Source organism: Bombus impatiens, unplaced genomic scaffold (assembly GCF_000188095.3).
Source record: "Bombus impatiens unplaced genomic scaffold, BIMP_2.2 scf_0261, whole genome shotgun sequence".
In the NCBI taxonomy this organism is placed as follows: domain Eukaryota; kingdom Metazoa; phylum Arthropoda; class Insecta; order Hymenoptera; family Apidae; genus Bombus; species Bombus impatiens.
Genome location: NT_176680.1, coordinates 12,537 through 39,920, shown reverse-complemented (window position 1 = coordinate 39,920; position 27,384 = coordinate 12,537). Strand labels below are relative to the sequence as shown.

Genomic DNA, 27,384 nt, shown 5'->3' with positions numbered 1-27,384 from the left:
TAACTTCTTTTTCTATTCCTTCTTTACGAAGTTTTCAAGTTTTCCATAGATAAGTCTTATTAATTTTTTTACACGTCAAATATTATGGCAAATATGCTTTTGCCATCTGAAGAACATCAAAAGAACATCAAAAGAGTATCCTTTACCTTCATTGAGAGAATGTTCAAAATAGTACTTACCAGGTTCGATACATTTGTGTAGATGGCAATTATATTTTAGCAAATTTAGATTGTTATTTTTCAAATGTTTCTTCGGTTCTGCGGAAATAGAATGTTTGTTCTGATACTTGGCAAATTCGTCCCTCTTCGATAAAATTTTCAATTGACCTACTAACAACAAAATAACCTGAACTGATCACGTTTTGTGATACATCCTGTATATAAATTAGCTTTAAAATAAAAATAATAAAATAATTGAACAGATTCATTATCTCGAATCGTTATTTTTTATCTTCATTTCAAATAAAATGTTGCTAAGCTCAAGAGATATAACAACATTAAAATCGCAAAGGGTCGCTGGAAGAGAACTTGAACATTGAAATTCTTGCTTCGCGAAAACTAAACAAGCAACCAGTTGCAATATTACGCGAGCCATAAGCTATAATGCTAGTTTCCAATCTTTATCAATTTTTTAAGCATACTGAAAATAATTTTTTCAAACGCTTTAACATTACTTGAGAACCAAAATACAATTGGGAAACTTGAATGTTTTGGAAATCGTCAATTTTCCTAACGCCTTACGAAAAATTCAAAGATTTTAAAAAAGGAAATATATTAAAAATTTATTGTTTATAGAATTTAACATTTGTATCTTGTAACTGTTTCATATGTTATCTTGTAAATATTTCATGTAGTCATTTCAGTATAAGACATTAAATGTTAAAAGTTGGATAATTTCAAGATGTATAAAATTGTAAATTTCCAAAGCCATTCAAATCTTAAGAAATTTACAGAAATATACAAGACGCAGGTTTCAGAATATGTTTTTAAAGTTTTTAGAAGTTCTGCCCTAAGAATTGTTTTATGTTTCATTGCTAATAAACATCATAGAATTGTAAAACAAACCAATACAAAGTTTCACGTTTAACAAAATTTGTATCTTTGTAATGTAGCAATTATTTTCAAGCTCTCTTTTCATAATTAAAATAAATACCATGTTTCATTTTTACTCATCCTTTTAACATCACATTAAACAACTGATAAAATAAGGCGAAAGAAATTCTTTTTTCCTTTGGTCAGTATCAAGTACATATAGTTGTTAAGTACAAATCGATTGCAGATATATCATATCTTTATATATTAAGTAGATACTTGTTTCATCCACTAAATATTATAACAAGTACCATGTATTAAATATATATTTTATATATCTTGTATGTCATGCGCATCTTGTACGTTTTGCTTATTTAAATTGTCCTTGTTTTCTTAAATTTAAATTTATTTAAATTTACATAAATACACGATAAATACACGATTTACGATTCATTTCATAAAAATGTTACCACATTTTATTTTCCGTCGTTCAAGAAATAATTTCTATAAATTGGATGTTGAAAGAAAAATCACATAATCCAGTACATTACACTTATACCGGTGTAGGTAGATTAAATTAAATGATTAAATCCGTAATTTGTAAAATATTTTACGTACAAACTAACTAACTCGCATGTTATACATTTATCGAAAATTTCAAGATACACAAGATAAATCTTTATACAGATTTCATTTCCTTAATTATGTTAATAAAAATACGAAATTACATAAAATATTACGAAATTACGATTGCTTAATAATTATACAATATTTCAATAAATTTCCACATAAAGAGTGCACACAAACGTGAAGAATATTGCGATGGTTATGCACGCACGACTGACCTTCACGAAGAATTCGAGTGTTTCGTAGCAAAAATACGGATGACACGGAAAGCGAACGTGAACGTAGTTGGAGGAGGGAGCGCGAAAAGCCGCGGCGAATTCACGTTTGCAGTAGACGATCATCGGTGCGCTTGTTTCGCAATACAAGCCTCCGTGTAGGTAGTCTGGAAGAAGCGTCGCTTTGTTCGCGTGAAACGTGCCGCGAGTGCTCGCCAGGTTTCGACGTGAACACACGATACGTTTATTGCCCGCCCATTATCCAGTGTGGTATTACTTCCGTGTCTTCCATCAACGCGTTCTCTCCTTCTGTTTTACTTGAATAATCTGACTACGTTATAAAGTTTAATAGTGCTCCTATGTGTTTTTAAAAAATGTCTCAAATTCGAAATAGACTAAATTTTCTTATATCTTTGATCAATTTTTAAATATGATAAACTAATAAACTCGATAACTAAACTTCGTAAATTTCTAAATTGATTAACATTACTTCAGAAGACTAAAATCATATTTTTAAGAATGTAGAGCTCTTTGATAACTAAATCTGATAATCTTTAAATCTAATAAACGTTACGGAAATTATTAAAATTATATTTTTGGACCTTTGTAAAATTTGACGAATAAATGTATTATTTTTATTTTGATTTTCATACTATATATTTACTATTTTTTATAATACTGTATGATTCTTAAAATATTAAATTGTTCATTAAATACCAATTTTAAATACGGTTAGTGTGATATAACATGAATTTCAATTTTTTCATAAACATAAAGGTGGAGTAAATCAGAAGATGGTTTTAAAGTTGTATTAAGTGATGTCACGTGGAAAGTGCAAAGTGTAATGAGTTGAACAAAGGTCTCGAAATCTTGTTTTAATCGATAAGATAATTCAAAGATATCGGATTATAAATAGGTATAAAGTTCCTTTAAATATGAAGAGTTGAAGGATAGTTAAAGTTTTGGAGGAACGTGTGCAAGGTCATAAGTGAATAATGTCTTGCAAGTTTAATTATCTCCTGTCTTGAATGTTAATTACAAACGTGTGGTATAGTGATATTTCGAGGCTTCGTATGACAAGTTTATATGGGTAAATTTAATGGGAGCCACGTGACGAAATTACGATGGATTGTACATTATATAAAATCATGATGGATTCGGCGAATTTTTTTCGCTCCTCTACCAGCAATTTTCTAAAATAATTTAACAACAATTTTTATGAAATAAAATTTTTATTCATTCTGTCAAAAAGTTAATAACGAATTCTTAGAACTCTTATGACTAATAAAGCGAAACTTTATAAATTATTATAACTTGAAAAATATTTATTTACGATTATTTTAAATATTTAAATTTATAGAAATTGGACTCGATAGATGGACGTGTTATTCTAAAAGTTGAAATATTATATTAATGTAAAATGGTTTGGCAAATTTAAAAGATGCTAAATAATGTAAAAGGCACTTGACTGTAACCAGATTGATTTTAATTTTATATTATTACAATATATAATTGTTAAATATTCAAACAAATCAATATCAAATATCTGAGTATAATTTTGATTAATTATGTACAGGATGATTCGTAGCCGGTGATACAACCGGGTTGAGGCTGATTCTGCGTGAAAAAATAAGTCGTAAATATAGACTAAAATTCTTTCACATGACGCTCCCTTTCTAAGAAAATCGAATTTCTATAGTTGACAAGTATTTTTAAACATGACTAATTTCGCAGTGAACAGGAGTAAATAATCGAGAGGAGATTAAACTATACGTGAAAATAAGTCAAAAGAATAGAATTAAATTTTTTCATAAAATGCTTTGTTTTTTGAGAAAAATAATCAAATTTAACAATGTGCCATGCCCGTGTACCATACTAGTTCTTAATTAAACACATACAAACTTCATTTTCATTTAAAAATAAAGCTTAAACGAGAAAACTGTATTTTTAATTTTTGACTTATTTTCGCATGTAGAACAACTTCCTTCCGATTGTTTATTCATATCTACTTGGTACTTAGCCAAGCTTTAGCATGTTTGACAAATTTTCAAACTCGGTTTTTTCGGAAACGGAGTGTTACAAGAAAAAATTTATTCCACATTTTCAACCTGTTCTTTTTATTGTACATAGAAGCACTCCTTACCCAATTGTATCACCCATTCGACCTAATCCTGTATATATCATTACATGTATGAATTTTTTAAATATATTTGGCCTTCGAAAACATTACTGTGAGAAAGATTTTAAGGTAGAATATCTCTTTTTATTTATTATTTTATAGTTATATATTAAAAGGATGTTCATGCCTTCGTTGTCAATATGCATAGAATACTTTCGAACATTTCGAACAGATATGCTTTATTGTGACATAATAGTATCGAAACTGAACGCAGCCAACATTTTATAAATTGTGTTTTATTTTTTATACATTCTTTATACATAATTATATATTCTGTGTTGTATATTTTAAGTTTTATAAATTATATAAAGTTTTTCCTATTAGATAACTTACTAAAATTAAACTGCTTTAATTTTGGCATTGACATAAATTTCATAAATCTAGATTTAAAAATTTCATAATATTAATAAATTTCTTTTCGTTTATGGAAACGTAAAAAATATAGCAGGTTAATACATCATGTAAAATTCAAATAATATTCCTCAATTAATATTAATTTCTAAAATACTTTTTTGGATAACGAAATTGTTAATAACATAATTCACGGTAAAATAAGAGTTTCTTAATTATTTCAAGTTTTATTTCTATTAATAAAAGCATTCTTTTCTAATCTATATTACTCATAAAATCTAGAACTTATAAAACAATTTTCGCGCACTTGAATTTTTGTTCTGAAGTAGAAAATAACATTTTACATTTTATTATTTTTATCAAAAGAACTGAAAAAGCATTTCTTCCAAAACTTTGGTCGATGTTACTTCTTTCTTTGCTGATAATCTAAAATTCCTCGTATTACTAGTATTATTTGAGAAAATAATATTCTGGAATAATTATAGAGACAATTAAATTTCGAGTACTTGCAGCAGCAATAAATGCAATAGAATGTTTTGAATCGCTAATTGCTATTAAAATTCATATCGACAGTGGCGTTATATAAATTCTGGTAAAAATGACAAAATGAAGCGGTTCATTAGGGCAGTGGTTTCATTCAACGTGCTACTTCATAGTAAAATCGTTTCTCGATAAAAATTGTTTCTCTGAATTGGGAACAAATAGCTCCAGAATGTGCATTGGGGATGGTATTGCTTATTTGAATAGAATGCCGATTATGAGAGCATAAGTAACACCTTTCCCAAAGAAAGATCATGTCGCGAGTGTAACAAGATAACCGTGCCACGTTGAGCTGTGCACTGAATTTAAATATATACGACCCTATTGCTAACTTACAAATATTTTGTCGTTAGAATAAAGGTGACGTCGTTTCAGATTCTTCTTTTTTCCATACATTTCGCATCCTTTTCCAAAACAATAATTCTTAAATAAGTGGAGAAAAAGTGTTACGAAACACCGTATTGTTACGATTAACCCTGTTCCTTACCGAATAGGTTCAGTCAAGTTTGCCTTTTCTTGTGAAATTTTCTCGTGTCAGCTTATAAAAATCATGTTTAGAAACAAATCCTATTTATCCTGTATATTTGCCACCCGAAATTTCTTACACGAACTTTGTAAACAATCTCCAAAGATGTCAGAGACAGGTTTGTTTGTGTATAACAACGAACCTAATAATCGGATCGCAAGACGTTCCCAATAAAAATTATAGGTGTTAGAAGCATCTATCAAATGAGATGTCACCAAAATAAATAGATAGATATCATTCAAAATAGCACTATCTTCAATTTAATATACAGAGTTGAAACTTTGTGAAAATATAGTTTTTATCATTCTGAGTTTAAAAGTGTAATATGCAATATTTCATCCCGAAATATTTATTAGTCCTTACAAAAAACTATTTAGCAACTAAAAAGGCGTTTTCGTCAAACTTAATTTCTACAATTTTCAGAAGTTGCATAGCAACTGGTGGATGCTTTTTCTATTATCGAAGAGTTGCACAATTATGTAATTCTTAATTTACATGTGGTTGTAGGATATGTTACTAAGTTTTATATATGTATGATTAGTATTCTGGAATAAAACTTCTTCTATTAGAATTCGTTATTTAATAAAGTTATAAATCGATAAATTTACTGTGAACTCATGTTATAAATTATTTCGAAAAATTCTCTTCTATTACGATTTATAATCTGATGTAAGTTCCTATATTCGATCATTTATGTAGAAAAATGTGTTGGAGAACGTACTTGGTATGCTTATATATCTTCCTAATAAAAGTTTCTAGAAATTATTACGCGAGTTGATTCGCAGAAAGTCGTTTCCCTTTTAAAACCAACTATTTCTTAATCTAGGCAGCCAATTAAAGTGGTGAAGGTCTGATCAGTTGTATTTATTTTATCAATGCCGTGAAGCGTGTTTTCGTTATGTAATTAAGGATACTAATTAAAACCCTGTCGATCGCGATGCCAATGACCACGAAGTTTTTGAGAGGCTACCGGTTTCTCAATCAAAATATACTTTCCATTCTTCATCGTTGATCATCATACAATTAATCCTGCACTTGATCGAAAGGAGCTGGCTGAAAAGTTTCTCTAAATATTATTTCTGCAATTTAACTCTTGTAAACAATACCCCATTGTTAATTAAAAGCTATATAATATAAATTTTAATACAAAGAGTGCAAATTTATAGAAAATTTTACATCTTCAGAATTTCATTTTTATACAAATGTTAAAATCTTATTTATGACACAGGCTACTGTGAGTTGTAGCAGAACGTGATACTTATAAATCATTAAACATTCTCAGATATTTTTCTAATATTTATAATATGTACATATGTCGTAATAAAATTATTCTATACATTTCTTTCTTCCTGTAATGTATTCAACTCGTAAAATCTTTCTAACTAATCAATAAATCGATAACTTTTGTTGTAACTTCTCAGTAAAATTTTGTTTATCAAAATCAATATCCAACGTCACTGCTAAAGAAAATAGAGAAATAAACGCAACAGAAATTATCAGTTACTTGTTAATTTGTTAATTATTTAAACAATTTTTAATCTATTTTCTGTAGAATTCGTTTTCTCCAAACTTGAGCAGTTTCATAATTTTGTCATGGAAGAAGAGCATCTATGCATGCAATAGGTGTTTTGTCTCTCTTAGGTGCCTCTTGTTTCTCATTCGCTTCGTTAAAAAAAAATATAATTGTTTTCTAATTATGTTTTTGATTTATCTTCTCTTTTGCAATCAATAGATAGAAACACTTGGCCGTATCAAAATATGAAAGCGGTGTATTACAAACTTCCGGAAGTTTTTTACTATATCGAAGACCCTCATACTGTGCGCGACAACCGTAACGTTAGTTAGAGTCGTCATTCCAATAAAAAATTGTTACCTCAAATTTCTAACCGATTAAATAAAAATTGACAAAATATCTACTTGCTTTTTTATATCTATAGATGTTCCATTAAATTTATTAAGAATAAGTATTTTATTTATCATTAATGGTAAAGTATCAATGTTTTTCATATTATAAATAATACAAAATAGATCAAGGATATACAAGTATTAATTGTAAAAGTACAAAAAATAAGAAATATTCGAGTAGGTATTATTTTCAGGTAATAATTTTCAAGTAATGATTGACAGATCAAGAAATTTTCACGTAATAATTCGATAATTATTGGGAATATGGATGACCTCGCCGATTTTAATAACCTTGAAATATGTTATCAAGACCAACACTCTGAACAACTGTTTTCTATACATATTTCTGTTACTCGCTCATAGTTTTCAAATATTCAAGATATTCGCAAAAAACTTCAATTAGATTTATTTTTAGGTTATGATTACACTTAATTATGAAGTAAGCTAGTGCATTTTTATGTAGCTCAAATTAAACTTAACCCACTGATAACAGAGATAGCTATATTTTAAATTGCATAAATGAAAAAGAAATAATAATGGGTTGTAGGTTGAGCTAGAGTAGTGTCCGGTCACTGCACCGTTAGCTACGCTAGCGTGAAATAGTTCTGAATGAATATATTGTACGAAATGTTGCACTTTATTTCGATCATCAATTGTTTAAAAATGTGGCAAATACGCCTATTGTCATTGAAAAATTGTTCACAGAAGAAAAATTTATAAAATACATTGTTATATAATACAGATTTAATATTATTATTAAACATAAATTGCTTTATGACTTGTAAACTAATGTCGAGCGGTTTATAGGAAAAAGTTGTTCAGAATATTAATCTTGTCAATATATTTCAAGGTTATTGTAATTGGTGAAGCCGCCGCTATTAAAAATTTTATATAAATAATAGAAATTTTAAAGATAGAAAAATTTTCTTTGACTTCATTGAAAAGTACACGTATTAGAAATTGTAAGGAAAGTATATTAAAGTATATATAAAGGAGTATATGTAAGGAAAGTATATATAAAGATTATGGTACGGACGTACATCAAGCAAATAAGGAAGCCTTTTCTATATGAAAAAAAGTGTAGTTCCTTTCGCTTCAAACAATTAATAACAAAATCGTAGAAGTTATTAGAAGTAATATTTTGAAAATGGCATAGCTGTTTGGGCCTTCTTAGAAACATTAAACGTTGCTGACACCATATTGTATTCCAAACATTACAATCTTTGAATCTATTTACAAATATTTTTACTACTTTATATAAGTTCTCCTGATTACGATTCAATTAACGGTACCTCTGATACAATTAATTTCCAAAGTATTTAATATCGTGTACAGTACGATGCTATTGATTGTATCTTTATTTAATAATATACGGTGACTATGAAAAGTATTTCGACACAACTGTATTATATTTACATACTAATTGATTGAGTTCAAATATATTAAATTTCGTATCATTTAGTAGAACTTTTGTATGATTAGAAAAATTCATTGGAGGAATAAGAATTCAATACTTTTTGTAACCATATATGTAGAAATATAGAAATTCATTCCAATTTCTTCCAATTCATTCCATTCAATCCAATTTCTGTATTAATAATTCATTTTCAATTAACTTATCGATAATAAATTTTATAATAAAACGACATATACAGAATCGGTTTTAGAATTAAAAAAATAAAAGAAATGTTATAAAATGAAGCACTTGGGACATTTGAAAAAATACTAAATTTTTGCGTAATGCGAAAATTATGCAATTAAATATTAATTAAATAGATACTTATTTAATTCCCATTTAACTTCAGCTCGTTATTCTTTTTTAATTCGTTTTCATTAACAAGTAGGTAAATAACCTCATAATTTTTCCGGATATTATCAAACCTCATAAATCAAAAGAAAATCTGACACAGTAACTACTTCTTTAGTATTATCAGAAAATAAACTCATTGATCGTCCGTTTAATGATGAAAATATACATACAGTATGTATTAGTGATGTAGATTTTAATGAATTGCAATTATAAATTATAAAATATAGCAGCGCTCAAATAATTAATCAGAGTCTTTTTGCACAATAATTTACGTTATAAATGAATTAAATACAAAAATAACGCATTCTTACATGCATTCGCTCACTATACCGAAATACGTTAGAACGTAACGGAAGGAAGAAGAGCGAGACAATAACCCCGTCACACTGTGCAACACAGGAACAATCTACGATCCTTCACTTTTCTGTATTTAACCTTAATTTTTTTACTTTCTTTCTTGTCTCGGCGTCATAAAGCAGTATTGGCATATAAATACCTCCTTTTAATTTCCCATACGAATATGCATATTTTATGTCCACATGCCTAGCACACCAGTTAAATTCCGCCATTAACGCTAACGATATCTTTATTATAGAAAAATTTGCTATTGAGAAGTACGTTTTTGAATAATCAATTTCTTTCATCCGTGAGAATCTTTAGATAACTAATTTAATTTCATATCTTATAATTTTTGTTTCGGAGTCTGTCTGGCTTTTCATACCCACTTCGATCGATAGCTGTCCTGTTCTTTGGTAACTCCGTTATTTACTATGTATTTCTACTTTCCAAAGTGCCGAGTTCCTCCTGTATGACGTATTTCCATTTCTCTGCCTATGACGAGCCCACTGCTTCTGCTAAACTTTGCTGCTCTATTAACTACACAAAATTTGCTTTAATGTTGCTCTCCATTTTCTTACTCTCAATGTCGGTACCCTGCTGTCAGACCCTTTCGGATGCCCCTTTCGGATGCCCCTTTCGGATGCCCCTTTCCTACATACGAGTTCTTGATCATTTTTCTTGGCCTGCCTTACTTTCCTGGCTTCTTTAAGTATACTGTCTCCACTATTTCTGTATTTTCTTTGTTTTTTGTGACGTTTATTTCCTTCGGTGATAGTTTTCCTGTGGTATCCAATTTTTTCTCTGGCATCGCAATTATATTAAGGTTTTCGGTTATTGATTTATACATTCATCGTTTGATCATGCCTTGATTAAATTTCCAACTTTAAGTATTTCTTTTATATATTCACTCGTATCCTATCTTTTCTTCGACGAACTTTACATATTTGACTGTAATCATATTTTGCATTGTAATTGATACTACATTGTAATTGTATACTACACAAGCTAGCATATGCTGAGCAGCTATGTACTCGTAAATGCTGTATACTTGTCACTGCTTCGGCCCAAAACTTTTGAGATAAACAAGCTGACGTGACATTGATCTTGTTATGTCAGTATTCTATTAATTCTCTTTGCGACGCCATTTGTGACGTTTCCACATCAGACCTCTCGGGGTTTGTGTCTAGCTCTCTAAAATAAGTTTTTATATCCTCGTTGCAGAATGTATTGTCTGTCCTGAATCTTTTTACCTTTTTGTTCTATTCTCATTTCGCTTTGGACATATAATCTCCGATATGCGTTTGTGCTTCATCTTTGGTCTTCATGCATTTAACAATAGTTTTTCGAGAAAAAACATCAGTAAGTGTATTATATTTATATTTCATTAAATATCTGCTTTCATCTAACGAGTTGACTGGTAAATGACCATAAATGCCGGAATGTATTAACTCACATACCTGGTTCGCCTGCCTTTCCTTCAATTTGTGAGATTTGTGAGCTTAATATTGACAGGGGTTTTCAACATTACGTTTTTCATGCACTTTGTTTTGAAATTGTACCATTTGGTTCTGCTCGGTCTGCTATCGAGTTCATTTCTGAGTTTAATTCATGAAAGTCTATGAACTACTCTTTTCTTTTGCACAAGGTTGTATCCACTATTTAAAAGCTTTTTGTCCCCTATGTCTACGATATTTAGCGATACTAGAAATTTATCATAATCCCTTTCTAGCTTGAATTCGTATATTTTTCTGTCTGTCTCTCTCTCTCTCTCTCTCTCTCTGTCTCTCTCTCTCTAATTTCGTGTGACTGTCTCTTGTCATATGCATGCTATCCTTACAGATAAAGCACATCGTCGATTTCATCTTGTCACTGTTATATTTCTTCGTAACCGCTCTTTTACTAATGTACAAAGTTTTTTTGGGTATTTCACCTTCAATTTCCTTCAGTTTCCTCTTGACATCCTCGTATTACATTCAATCAATAACACTTTTTTTACTTCAACTGAAGCGAATCTACCGCCTTGTAAATGTGTTAATTGCATATTTAGGTTTTCGTAACTATACGGAAAATCGGTTAATAAAGTATCTATATACTACGTTTTCATCGCTTATATTTTATTAAATATTATTCATCGCGGCTATTTTAATTCTGGCCAAATAAGCAGGCATGTTTTTATTATTCTTCATTTTTAGATGATAAAACTCGTTCTTTAGTCGCATAATCCGTATTCTGGATTCTAGCTAGTGGACTTATTCTAATATACTCCACGTTTCATGTGCACTTAAATATTCTTCTATATGGACCTGTTGATTTGCCTCCACATTTAAGCCAATTCCAGTGGTCGTCTTATTTTCACTTGCGATATCAACTACTCTGTGCACTTCTGTGACACTCGGATTCAATTAAATATCAGTCAAACCAAATCTAATAGTGCTTTGTCTTTCCGATACCACTTCATCTCGATTTTCTATGATCGATAATTACTGTTTGATAGTTTCGTCACCCAAATTTCAGTTTGGTTTTCTCCGTCCATTCCTGATGACAAACATTCCCTCTTTCCCATGGTCACAAGTCCCGTCTCTTCAACGTGACGTCTCTGGATTCAAAACCATCGTAGTGGGAGTTGAAGTACTTCATTACAATCTTTCTGTATAATAGATATATTAATATATTATAAATAATAAATAAATTAAATACAAAAATATCATTGAACTACCTGGATTCTCGTATGATGGTATACCGAACTACGTTAGAAAACTGAACTAACAAAGAAAGGGAGGAAGACAATAACGCTCTCATTATGCTTTTCGAATACAGTAATCATTTTCATAAAATAAATATCATACATATATGTATTTCATTGAGTCGAAAGGAATGCAATTATTAATACGAATAATTTTACTAATAATCTTGTGCAAAAATTCAATTTGTATGTATGTTCATCGATTACTCAGGATTGGATTAAGCTATCGAAATAAAACTTTTTGCATCTTTTATAAATAGTCCATCGATCGGTCCCGTTTGCAAAATTTCTCCAATTTTTCCTTGTTATAGTTAACAATGACAATAGTTCGTTGTTATTAATTTCATTTACGCATGTTTAATGATTGCTCCGCAATTGTTAGACTGATATCGAGATGATTTCAAAGATGATCTGAGCGAAGGGTTTGAAATTCCGTTTCCCAATATAGGCTTCAATTTATGTTTCCCTAAGAGGAAATATTATTCTACGGTTTCGTTTTTGAGATAAGTCTACTTTTACTGCGAAATGATATGTGACACACTGTTAACCGTTGTTGCATATGTGTCTAACTAAAATACAAATAAAATAGAAATTATTTCATACCCTTTAGCGCTTTTCGAAGTCGATAATATCTTCTTTGAAAGGCACCTTTTATCCTATATGAGTTTTGATTTAGAAAGTATGTTATGCAAATTGTTGGTAACATAAATTTAATTTTGACTAAGGTGTCCTTAGTTCATCCTTCATACTAACCAAACAATTTTTGAGCCATAAATTATTTTGATATTTATATTCAAGAATTTTTTAACTTTAGAATTGGTAATTCTTATTATACTTGTAATTTACAAATTATAATTGTTGGGAAAATGCATTGAATTAGTGTAGAAATTACTTTGATTAACTATATAGTTTTTTGAAGAAACTACTTGTGTTTAACGTTTTATTTGGAAAATGGCATTCCATATGTACCAACTTAATACGAATACATGTAGTAAAAGTAAAATTCATGATATAAATACAATTAAATTAAGCTATAAGTATTAAGTTGTCCCGAATGTTTCTTTCGTTTTATAAGGAAATAACAGATACACAACATTTTTTGCTTTATATTATTTTGTGGAATTATGTATGACCCATCTTGTAGTAATAGGACAACGAAAAATTTTAGAAAAACGAAAGAAATTGTTGGAACAATCTAATATAATAAAAGTAATACAAAATGCCTGAAGAATCAAATTTCTACCAATTTCATAGAAATTCGTAAGCGTATAATCTTGTCATACCCTTGAAAAAATCCTCTACAATTAGACAGTGCATACTTTTTGTAGCACTTTTATTCGCAAATGTAAGGTGACAATGTGCAAATATCCTTAACGAACAGTGTTATGTTCGAACACTGAAAGACTTCTCGAAAAAAAGTGAAAATGTCAAATGCAAACTTACCGCGCGTCGACGACCTAGAGAAGAGTCCTCAATGGACCATTCTCACCAATGAAATAAATGGTCTGGAACAACTATGTCGCTTGAATAACCATCGTCATCCTAGACGGCAACCATTGAGATATAATTATTATCGATATTCGATGCCTCAGATGCAAAAAGCAACATCTGTTTGGATAGAACCTAGTAACGAATTGAACGAAGATTTTCAAGGAAACAATGAATTTTCAAAATATAATACTGGAGAGATATATCGATGGAACTGGAGACCGAAGACAGAGTTCGAAAGAACTTATTTTTTCTATGATTACGATCAAGGGAATCTTCAGCATGACACGCAGAAAGATTATACTCCTCTTCATTGTAATAAAACTTTAAGTCAAAATGTAAATACTCAAGAATCCGATGAATATCAGACATGTCATAGTTCGTTGCTTCGATCAGATCGATCCCAAAACTCTTTCAACGAGGGCAGCTTCGCACAGATTTACAATAAGATCTACGACAACGAGCCTGCTTATAGTGGAACCAGAGAAAGACTGCACGAGATCTTCGAGCGCAACAGATACTTGAGAAGAAAGTTCTTCTCCAGCACACCAGACGACGATGCGACCAATTATATTAGTGACTTTCCCAAGGAACTTGAGAACAAAAATCCCAGCTCGACATTGAAATATAACGGATTCGGAAGTACAGAAACTATCACCAGTCAGAGCAATCAGTCATCCTTAAGTAGCAACGACAGGAAATCTAGGTGTCAATCGAACGTCACCACTCTTGAGGCCGAGGAAGATATTTGCAATAGCGAGTTCTCTCACAAGACCAGTTGTTCGAAGAGTTCGGTAAACGTGGATCATATGGAAGACGGACGCATTATGTCGACCACGACAAATGGAAAATTGTTAGTGAACATTGAATCAGGAAATGAGGTATGTCAAGTGAACGAATCTACGGGCTTACATAATGCAGTTTCTATGAAAAATTCTACTCTAAATAACAGTTTAGTACCTAGCCAAAAATTCAATTCTATGGATAATTCCAAGTATGATTTAGATGATGTTAAACAATGTGATACAGTTAGTCAATACGAATCAAACGCATGGACGTGTTATCAACATAACTTGGAATATAAGAACGAGAGTAAATATCAAAATGGAGAAGGTAAAATTAGTGGTAGTAATGAAAAACTTGATCTACTTTCGAATTCTCAAACCAATATCAAATATACGACAAAGGATATACTTCAACAGCGGCAAGAAACAAACAAAACTAATAAATCTGAGAAATACGAGTCCTTGAGCAAAAATCAAAATAAAGATGTGTATATTTCAAATCTAAAGGAACAAGAAGTAAATATAGAACCTGAAGATTCCAAATATTCGTATCGATTGCAGGACAATTACAAATTAGTAGACAATACCGTAGGATCGGACTTGTCCATTTCTGAGACCAACAGATCGAATGGAACGCCATTTAATAAAGACAAAACTTGGATGAAAGATAAATTCACTTCACGAGCGACAAATAGATGGGATTCTTTACAAAATCTTTGCATATCCCTACCAAATTTATCTTTTTACGAAAAAATGTCGAATTCTTCGGATAATAATTTTACGAATAATTTAGCAACAAATTTATCCCTTCAATGTGATTCGAAATCAGGAGCAAAATCTGAATTATTAATGAACATCCCAAACGAACAAGGCAGACAAGAAAACAAAAAGACTCGCAGATATTTCGCGTCACAGGTCGATCTACCAAATAGTTGCAGAGAACCAACGAGCTTAACTTTACGAAGAGTGAAAATAGCAAAAGTGCCACCTCCTTTGGACTTGTTCAGAGTGAACGAAAAGTACGAAGAAATAGAAGCTTTTGAGAGGAAACAGTTGAACACGATGAACGCGTCTCCCGTTCGAAATTACGATCGCCCTATAGAAGGTCAGGCGACTAACATTCAGGACGAATGTTCCCACGATGACAATCGACGAGACATAATCTGTAAGCAAAAGAAATCTCAAAAAACTTCCTGTCTTGACGAATGGCGGGTGGTAGCTGTGTCTGAAAGTGGAAATTATCCTCGGAGATGTAATTTGGAACAATCTCACCGGACGAAGGAGCATTCAGCGAACCAACAAGATTTACATAAATCCTACGAGGATTTAACTATGACGAAGGATCTACAATCGCCACAATTGATGTCTAATTACAAGAACTCGATAAGCGATCTACGAACAAGTGGTTCCAAGACAAATTTTGAGCAAAGTTCACAGGTGGCTGAGCTCGAGACGTCTCAAGGAAGAAGTTGCGGGGCCTCTTTGTTCGATCATATGAATTTGATCAGCGGACCACAAGCTAGGAGCGGAAGCACGCTTCCCTCGGTTTACGGGCCGATTCCGTACAGTCAGTAAACATGCGCATAATTTTTCTGAAGTAATTCTTTTTCTGCTATAAATATCCGGGGTACCGTTAGGATCGTCTTCTGCGCGTCTCTTCTTTTCGCTCTCTTCTTCTTCTCTCCCTTCCTGCCTTTCTTGTCGTTACTAAACGTTTGGAGTATATTTCTCGATCGTAAGTATATCCACTTGTGATAATGAAGATGTAATATCTAAGGAGAGGAAAGTGATGCTTTAATGATGATAAACATGGAGATTTTAACCGTATAGGATACTAAAGCAAGAGTGGGAAATTATCCTTTTCTTCGTGTTTTATTGAGGATTTCAATTGTATATGATATTAAAACAGGAATGGGACAGAGGAAGATAGAGGAAGATATCACTCGTTTGCAACGAAGATGAATACATCCGGTTACGTATTCAGTTTAACTACTATAGGGAAAGTAAATATATTTGTACGATATTCTGGTTGGTTTAAGATTGAAATTTTTATTTGTTCGTTGATATCAATTTAAAGCGTTTGTGGACGATTTTAAGAATACTTTTCGCGATAGAAAAGGATATTATGATTGGATTGGATGATTGGAGGATATTATGATATCATCTTAAATAATATAATAAATATTGGTATACATATATGTATATGGTAATTGGTATTGTAATATAATATTAATACAATATTAATATAACATATAATGTGAGGAAATGGTATTAAGGTTCTGGAACCCTTTTCTTCAAGTTTTGGTATATTTTAAAATATGAAAACATATTAATTAACACATTCACAGATAGTAATTTTATAGAAATTCTAATGTAGAAATTTATATGTTTTTTTAATTAAAGCAAGGTTAAGAAATTGAAGAATGCGTGCGCGTGTTTTCTTGCTATCACTAATTCAAATAAATACAAGACATTCTCTTTTTCTCCGTTGATAATTGGCGTAGCTAAACTCTCCTGTACAATAATTTATCAACTAATAATATAAACGAATCAAAAAATTGGAAATTATAGGTTATACACTCTTTCTTAATAAGTTTATAATTTTAGTTGAAATAGGTTGATCAGACGATGTTAATTTATAAAATTTACTTTGAGAATTTTATTCGTTTCACTACAAACAGATATGATTTGTGAAATTTCACTAATAATACTGGTTACATTGTGTTCTGGCTATACCTTTGTTGTGAGGAAACGTACTGTTACGTCAACGGCCGTTAACATATTACGATAAGATAATTTAAAACAAGATAAAATTATATGGTTTAGCATAAATATCATTATTGTGAATATTGAAACTGAATCAAATTACAAAAAATATGTTTCTTTGTACTCTTTATCATATTGAATGATATGTCATGTTTGATACTACTTTTTAGATTTCCTACAAATAATTGTTCGGTTAAACTAAATTTAAATGATTAAATGGGCGAATCATTCGTCTTGTCGTTGTTTCGTTTCTTCTCGTATATAAAATTCGATATTTAATAGGCCATGCAGCGTCATTACTGTTATTCGTTTTTTGCAAATTTAATACCTTAATTCATTCAAGAAAGTTATTCACTGTATTCGTTAAAGATAGATGTATTATATATATAGTGTATTTTGTTTCAACACAGTTCAGGAAATAAATGTAATCATGATGGTGAAATATCTTATAGCGGGTCAGAGATTCATCAGACCGAAACGCATCGGTCGTTTACACATAATTTGTACCACAAGTTTTCCCACCTTTTCTCTTTTAAATCTGCACGTCAAATTTTGCTGTTCATTTAATTGCGAACAATTAAACAACAATTATTTTCTTTTTCTATGTTATATTAAACTAACTATTAATGTTATATCTATATTAAACTTAAATGTATATATAATTATTTAATAACTTTACTTTAATAATATTTAAATTAATAATACTTAAATATATATAACTTAATTAATATATAAATTAATAATACTTAAATATATATAATAACTAAATATATATACATATATATATATATATACATACATTTAAGTTTAATATAGTTTTTAAATATCAATTTAAATTGAAATAAAGTATTATTGAATTTGACGTTTCCATTATACAACACGTTAATGTGTATGTGGGTGTATTTGGATGTGTCACTTTGGGAATGGATATTGTAATAAAAAGCTAAAAATATTTTTAGTTACAATTTAAAAATCCATTTGTCTATTTTCAAGTTTTTAATGATATTTAAAAAAACTTTAAACGGAAAATGGTTCATTGTCATTTTGGGTTTATAATGTAAACATAGTATAAAATTTAAAATTCTAGTTGTAGAATATGTAGAAAATGTCATGTAAGGTACTTTGCGTAAAAAATATTTTATTCATTGTTTTCATTGTTTGTAACAGATTTAATTTCAGTTTGATTCTCAGTCAAAAAAGAGTAATAATAATATCGAAGGTTATATAACTATTATTTAATAATTAACGGTAAAGTTACGGGTTTTTGATATGTACTTAAATGTACTACACCTAATTAATTCGAATTAATTATTTACATTACTACTAGTTAGATAATGAAAATAAAAAAGTATATAATATATAATCATGTTTTTGTTTCAATAAAGACAATATATTATAGTTATGTATGATGTGTTATTTCTGGGTTACGAAATTGTTCGTACAGCTGACCCAGTGTTGTTAATCGCATCAGTAGCCGAAGGATTTAAGCGGGGGGACGAACCGACGTATAGCTAACGTCGAGAGCTCCAAAATGTTGGTTATTGTGGGCAAACCGACGTGTCGTGATACGATGTATGGTTAACATCGTGAGCCGCAGAAAACGTTATGAGTTTGCTTCGTAACATTATTAACAAATACGCGATACGCCTGGAGCAGATATAATGTTGAAGGTTTTCTGAATTAGGACCACAAGGAATTAAATGAGATTGACATGATTAAAGCCTCAATTTCAAAAGTTCTTCGGCATCAAATTTTTTAGCTTATGAGGAAAATTGAAGACTGCAAAAGAAGACTTCGATAAGACACATTTCTTGTCTTTTCTGGGGAAGCAGTTTTAAAATTCAGTACATTGTTATGTTCAATACTAACGTTATTAAAGCTGTCTTCTGATTTGATTTTAGAGTTAAATATGTGTTCCTTCATCTTCTTTAAGATCTTCAAAATATTATCCTTCATGATGCTAGAATATTAAAGATATTAAAATATTGTTTCTTTTAACTCTTTCCAATCATAATTTCTGAAGGTATTGGACTCCCTAAAGTCGCAATGCCGGGCAATATCTGGGCTTTGACCCGAAAAAGTTAATAATTGTATCCTTAGCTTCCACAAAACTTTGTCAACTTGAGCTATTTTTATGAAAATCTTACATTTTTGAACCTAACAGATCGTCTTCATCCTCAATTACGTTATACTACATTCAGTTTAATTATAGAACGACATTACAATCAGAAAATCAACAAATACATTGTTTTTTTCTACGATTTTCAACTATTTTTTTATTAATTATTATTAATGGACATACCTTTATTTCGGGTAATTTTATGAAGAAGACATTAAAAGCTAAGAAGACATTAAAAGTTAAGTGTCCCCTTTTACTGAAAACAGATAGATCGATCATTTAATTAATTAATAACTCGTTAAAGTACAATGTCATGTAACATTAAGCGCTGGAAATGAATGCGAATGTTGAACATTGAGTGTGGAACTGTTAATAACAACATTGTAAAGAATCATTAATGAAATAGAAAATAATATAGAGATATTAAATATCTTCGAAGCATCAGAACTGCATTAGTTGGTATTTTAATCCAGTTAGCACTTATATATAACTATAGTTAGCATGTGCCTCGCAATTCGCAATAGTCTAAACGTTGACTCGTATTAGTACACGCACGCGCAATCTGTGATTCTCTCGTGTTCACCAAATCTAGCCTACAGTTGCATTCGCTTTATCAGTCGTGTGATCTCGCTGACCCTTACGGATATACGCGCGTCGTGCATATAGTACTTTCGCCTCCAATTCGTAAATAAATTTCCGCAACCCTTTGAACAAAGGTGTCCATTGTAGTAAACGCTTAAGAAGCAGACTCAGGGATGAGTCTAGGTAGTTGACACGTCACTCATTTGCATCGATTGCTTACGCTTTGATGTAATATCACAGTAACTGTTTCTTATTTCATCCTGTATACAGACAACATTTTTGTATTACTTCTAGTTTATGACCTTTCTTTCTTTCCTTTTTTGAGGTTAGGAAATCTGCATTATCTTCATATATTCTTGAATATGTAGTAATAAATATGTAGTAGTATTTCGTGAGAAAAGGGATTTATTGTGTGTGTATGTGGTCAGTCTACTAAAAGTGATATTTGTTGAAAGATTTTTTTAATTCGTTGTTTACAGTCGCATCAGAATCACAAATTAAATTTTATCATATTTAGAAAAAATTGATCTATCAACGAAATTCTAATACTTATAATATTTGACTAGAATTTATTAAGTTATACTTAATTGTTTAATATAAAATGAAGAAATTTATTGTGTCTTTTGTTTATTAAAAATTACTGGAAATATATGGTTTATCTGAGTAAAGATTAATAAATATTAATTCAAAATATGTATATTCATAGTCTGATCTGACATAAAGTGAAACATTGACGTTCTACTTAGTCATTGCGCATGAGAGATAGCATAGTTATCATTCGTATTTGAATATTCTGCTAGAAGATTCCTACTTTATGAAATAAAAAATTATTATTATTATATAAATATGAACGACGGATTATCTAACTTTACATTATCCTAAATGCGTGAAGCTTCGCGAAAAATAGAAATTCCAATGAATATATTCAAGTGTGCATTATGTTTTTCTCTCATATTCTCCCATAGTGACGTTAATAACTTCGTAATTGATGTGAATTGATGTAAAAAAAGAAGAGCTCCATATGCCAGCTAAAATTCAGCAAATTTTCCTGTCTTCTATATTATGGGAACAATGTCCAAAGTTTTGTAAAAAAAAATATTTTTTCTGTTGATTAATTCGGAATGGTTAATTTCTATGTTTGATTTCTAAGTAGGAACAGTATTTTTTTACATTTAAATTATTCTCTTCCAATTTGATCAAATAGAGAGCAGAACTTTAGATCAATAATTGCTAGAAATGTTAGCCAATATATGATGCAAGTTGTTATTAGTCTAATAGAAATCGCAATTTATTTTCGAACAATTTAATACTTCTTCCCGATGTCGATTTTCCTTCAAATTTTCTTCTCTAAATAATTACAGTTTTCTTTGTGCGAACTAAGAAGTCGTATAACTCTCTGTTGTAGGAACTAAACGTGTCATGACCTCAATGTGAGTTAAACCACTATCCTTCTTTCGCATACAAAGCCGGTCTTCAGCCGTTGTATGTTCTGCATGCCCTAAGAATTTCGAGAGAATCGAATCCAAAAACGTTCATGAACGTCTATTGATTCTGAGACACTGTTTGTACGAGACATATGTGTGTCAGCAAAGATCAGAAACCAAAATGAGATCTATAAAATAGAATTTTTGTATTTTTCCACAAAAGCCCCATTTTTTGTATTCAGACGCGTTAATATATGTAGATATAATAAACAATATAGATGATACTTAATGGTAAAAAGATAATCTGTGTATTTTAAATTGCTCCGCACAGATATTCTTCGCCGTTCATTATATACGGAGTTTTATATACCAAGTCATAATTTCTTCTTACACCCATCTTATATTTTGAATTTATATTTTTATCTCTTTATTCATTTACATTCTTACGCATATATATGTCTTCATATGCTTATGTTTTTATGCTTATATTTCTATGCCTTTGTACATTTATGTTTATAAGCTGAAGAAATTCTTACTTTATGAAGCCATTGAACACTTATGCTGTTGCTATTCGTTGGCACTTGCCTGTAACGGTCAGAAACTTAAAAGCTTGTCCTTCTGTTTAATTTTCTATTCCTGCAGTATGTATTGATCGAGTCAGGACGCTTCATAAAGGTTTATTGCTTGTTATGTAAGAACCGCGGAATTCTCGTGCAGGCCCTTACGGGTTGCACCGTGTGTGGTAACGTTTGGTATTCATACCAAACACGTCAGTTTATATACAGTGTTGCTATTTATATACTCAGAGGTAGGGTCACAATAGTTATTATTTTATTGAATGGATAAATCTATCACACCGTTGTGAGCCAAAAAAACTAGGGATAAAAACAGAAAAGCATCTTAAGCCTATCGATTAAATCTAGGATTATCTAACTAGGATTATCTTCTAGTTAATATTTCTTAGAACTAATCTGCATCTGCATATGGATGGCGAGCACGGACTCACGTTGTCATTTTCAAATGACACTCCATTTCAAATAAATCTCACAGTTTTTTCGTACTGACACAATGATCCTTGTTAATCTTTCATTTTACTGGCAAATAATCTTTCTGGTGAAAAATAATCTTTGCTCCTACGTTCTTTCGAGCCCAGGGCCTCGGACATTCTGTGATCCTTTCGTCCTAGGATCTCAAACATAAGTAATAGAGGATTGAAGTCTAATATCTAGCTAGAATCAGAATTTTTAATTATACGAATTTTAAGAAAAATAATTCTTCGTTGAATTCATGAATTTATACAAGTTGAAAATAAACTTTAAAAGATTAAAATCATTGCACGTACTTCAATGATGACTAATTTAAGCGAAAATACCCTACTATTAACATAATATATGCAAATGAAACTATTACATTACTAATATTAAAGAATAACATATTTTATACAAAAATACGATAGTTATTCTAATATAAAGGATTATTCCAATATATACATATATTGTAATGTACATAATATATCCAGGAGGCACGCGGTGGGAAAGTTAGAAAACTAGCGTCGTTTTGATTTAATAAATTCTGTAATATATGATAACATCTGATACAAGCGAAATAGTATATAGGAAGTGAAGTTAAAAGACTACATACATATAGATAAATACATAATGTATCTGTAATGGTAATTATGGTAATGGCGAGAGTTGTAATGTAAATATTCACCCAGTTAATGTAATGTTTCGTATTTCAACATTTCCCTATTCTTCGAATAGTAACATACAAAATAATTATTACAATCGTAATCATATCAAATTATAGCGGGTAAGTTCTTCATATGTTTATGTCAAATATATTTGAAAAATTATAGAATTATCGTTGTGTGGGAATAAAGACCATTATCATTATGTTCGCTGTATGGAGCAATATTTTAATCTTTGTCAAAAAAATAAAATTGTTTCTACATTTGAGTTTTTAAATATAGAAAGATGTCCAATAACTTTGTGAAGTTGTTATTGTGATTTTAATTGTGCACTATATCATGATAATCAAGTATATTAAATTGAAGGATTGAGTTACGGGTTTGTCTACTCGCTTACAAGTATAAGTACTTAGCGTGGATTTCAGTCTAGTATTTATCATAAAATAGCATTCATTTCGTTCGTTTTCCCACTTTAGTTTTTAGAACACAACGTGATAAGTTTCTTCTAGATGATGTCGCTTGAACTTAAACGAAGAATCTTGTCAAAACTTCAGCATTGTTGCATTAAAGAGTTCATACAAGCAGTATAATGGTACTATAGACTGAACGCATTAAGCATGGGTCTTTGTTCTAAAAATACTTAACATCAACCTATGAAGAACTTGATCACCCGAAGAGAGAAATTTCAAAATACTTATATACCTAAATAATTAGGTGAGTATTACAGATAGCAATGTTTCACAACCTCCCCCACCGCGCGCTGGGTAAATAATTATATACTTTATAATCCTGAAAAGGTATAAGGACATAAAGGAAATTTTCGTTGGTAACAAGGTTCAAAATCGACCAATTTCTACTGAATTCCTTTCTGATTAATTTATCTCTAACTAAATAAAAAAATTGCCAATAAATTGAAACGTATAAAATTTGTCTATGCTATAATGGCTTAATAACTGTAAAATTACGTATGATTATTTCTCACTAAAATTTTTAATTCTTATATTTCGTAACGCAACGCCACGAAAGAAGAGACGCCTATCTGCATATCGTTAGTAGAATGTTAATCTATCTGTACATCAATATATTTTAATTATTTAAGCATCATTCACGGTCCTTACTTTTAAAAAAAGGTTGGAATTTTTCGGTCTTCGCCAATCTGGAAACCCAATTTTTTAAGTCGAATTTTATACGTACTTGAAGTACTTATTGAATATAGAGTACGACTACACCAATTTTGAGTTTAGGAATCTTCCCGCGTAAAAATCATTATACAAAAAACATTGCAAATTTCGACGTATGTAAACTATATAGTTTACATAGATTTGGGTCAGGTGTCATTTTATTCGGCTGCCGTGAACTGCTTATACTAGCTTATACTACAAGCAACTATACTAGCGCACATGCTGCTACGAACGCATAATTATAGACATAATTCAAAACACATTGAATGGTTTATTAGAACTCTATTCAATAAGTACTTCAAATATGTATAAAAATTGACTCAAAAAGTTGGGTTCCTAGAGGTGAAGACGAGGCTAAAAAGAAATCAAATTTTCAGTTTTTCAATTTTTAATTTTAATTACGACTATTAATGTTTGTAATTTACATTTGTATAGTACACAATATGATTAATGGCAATATGAATAATGCTTTTAGAAATAACAATATTATAATGATATAGTCAAACGAAACTTTATTACATGAATTAATTTTCAAATTCATCTTCCTTATCGTCTAGAGTTTAAAGCACCTAATACGAACAAGGAAAAGTCAAAATCGTTGGGTCATCGATTTTGATAAAATTTTTTCTAACAAGTCTGAAGTAAAAAATAAGCCGTTTTTGTCAATACTCATTATTTGTGAAGATATTTTTATATTTAATTCATTGATATTTAGAAATATAAGATAATGTAATCATATCGCAACAGCTGTGGTTTTAAAGGTTAGAATCGTGAACTACTTCATCACAACTACTTCAAATTCCTCCCGATCAATAATTTTTTTTTCTATTTTTAGATTTTCTTTTTTTTAATTGTTTTCATGAATATATTTATATATTTTTATACATTTTTTTTTTATTTTTTGATATCTCTCTTTTTCTCCTTTTTCAATTTATCGTAATTGTGTCAGATTATTCGAAGTCGTTTTATAATTTTCCATTAGCTCTTTCTTGCATCAAATCACGTTTTTGTTTATACAATAGAGTGCATACATGAAATTATAAAAAGTAAAAAGCGGACTTACTTTATCTTATTTCTATAATTCTTTTAGTTATTAAAATCATTTCATGGTATGACAAATAAAAATTATTTAGCAAGAAATGCATTCTCTATACCTTGATTTCTCATAATAATCTACTACTTCCTTTTGTTCCACGTAATGGATATAAAATACTTGTACTACGTAATAATAAAATATAATGTATTTTAAAATATAAAAGTAATTAAAGTGATTAAATTATTAGCAAGATAATTGATACTTCTTTGACCATAACTTTACAATACTTACTATATACATGATATATATATATATATATACATATATTCACAATATGCATATACAATATATTATTAATGGCTATTAATGACTAGAATGTCATACGTGTACATAAAGGATATATGTATGTATACTGTCACATATAACAGGTTAATGGTCATAATTTACGCGTTAATTCCATATGTCCTTATGATATATGTATACCAATACACGAAGTAGACATTTCATTAGCGACGGCGTATGTTTCAATTTAATATTAGTCAAGGGAGAATGATATCGTTGGCTTAATATTCCATTTGATTGATTTCGAGCATGATAACAACGGACACTTTAGATTTGGATGATATCTATTTTGTCACATTTCTTAACACATTCCATGTAATGCCATTAAATGTAATGATTGTCATTTTTTGTCTAGATTTCGAAGAATTTGATTCGAATCCGTTGCATAATATTGAACATTAGAGATTATTTAAAACTTGACACTAAACATACATATGTATACATTTAGGGAAATTTAACTTTCATTATATAAACGATAAACTCAGTAGTATTTAAAGATAATACAGTAATCATAATTAAAAAAAAATGGTAATTTAAAAAAAAAGTCAGAATTGTATTATTAAGTTAGAATTATAACTCAGTTTTCCAAATTGTCGGATAGGTATGTACAGGAAAAAATCAATTTTACATTTCGAAGGATTCAGTGATTGTGAATTTAAAGTTCTCTAATCTATCACTTCTAAAACAATTACTATATAAAATATTTGTAAATCTTCTTTTCAATAGCTAACCGTCATCATCTAACCAGAAATTTCTATAACCATTAAGTTAAAAATTAATGATAAAAATCAATTTCAGTGAAACTAGTTTTAATTCTTGCAAAAACTATGATATATATAAATGATATATATCATTTATTTGTAATAAAAATTAAACAACACGTAAAAAGATGGGGGATTTATAAATATATGATTTTTTAATATATTTTTTCCACGTTCTATAGTCACCTAATATGTGATGCTAATAGCCTAATATGATTTTGTAAATAAAAAGAGCTGAATCAACAATTGAAATAAATAATATCTTCAAACAAATAATTCGACAAATAATAAAGTACTAAGAAAATCAATTGATAAATAAATGTTCTGAACAATCTGTTCATTGAAATACAATAAATCCTTAATTTCGATTCTTTGTGCCTAATATTCTCCTACATAGAGTATAGTACATAATCGAAAGCATAAGTAACCGATTAACAACATTAAACGAAAGAATACGTACTCGAATTAAAAAGAAACGAATGATATCGAGGCATAATAACAAACGCTCTCTATTCTAGAATCACCGAGGCGTTATGTGGAGGGTGAGGTGACAATTCACTATCGTTCACCAGTGCGTACAGAGGCAAAAGAACCATTGAGCGAAGAAGAGCTCGCTCGTCGAAGCGCGGAAAATATGCGACGCGTTTATGAAGAAGAACGTCGTCGCAAATATCTTCAGGAATTACACGATATCAATTCACGACGACACACTGACAACTTTATGTAAGTTTTACTATTCTATTTACTTTTTTCTTTTAATTTATACATACTTCACAATGTCACCAAGGAAGGATACGATTTTGAAGAGTTGTGTTTTGCTTGCAGAGCGTTAGTATTTTTTCGAACAAAAGAGATAGTGTTCATGTGAACAATATTTCTTATTCAATTTGTGCTTTGAGTATATGGTATAAGTATATATATATATATATATATATATATATATA

At 30.0% G+C, this 27,384-nt stretch overlaps 2 protein-coding genes across 2 annotated transcripts in view; both read left to right on the top strand.

Annotated features, from left to right (window-relative positions):
- The window catches only part of LOC100740896, a gene marked incomplete at its 3' end in the record, with an annotated part of 216,037 nt that overhangs the window by 180,360 nt on the left and 8,293 nt on the right, over positions 1-27,384 (top strand). Inside the window, 1 exon segment of the mRNA XM_033320227.1 lies at positions 26,959-27,163. Coding sequence (XP_033176118.1) covers positions 26,959-27,163 — 205 coding nt within the window.
- Positions 1,808-15,622, top strand: LOC105680618. The gene is given in 4 exon segments (XM_024366950.2): positions 1,808-2,216; positions 2,651-2,789; positions 13,595-15,421; positions 15,423-15,622. Coding segments are annotated over 2 exon segments (1,803 nt in total). The 5' UTR covers positions 1,808-2,216; positions 2,651-2,789; positions 13,595-13,690; the 3' UTR covers positions 15,495-15,622.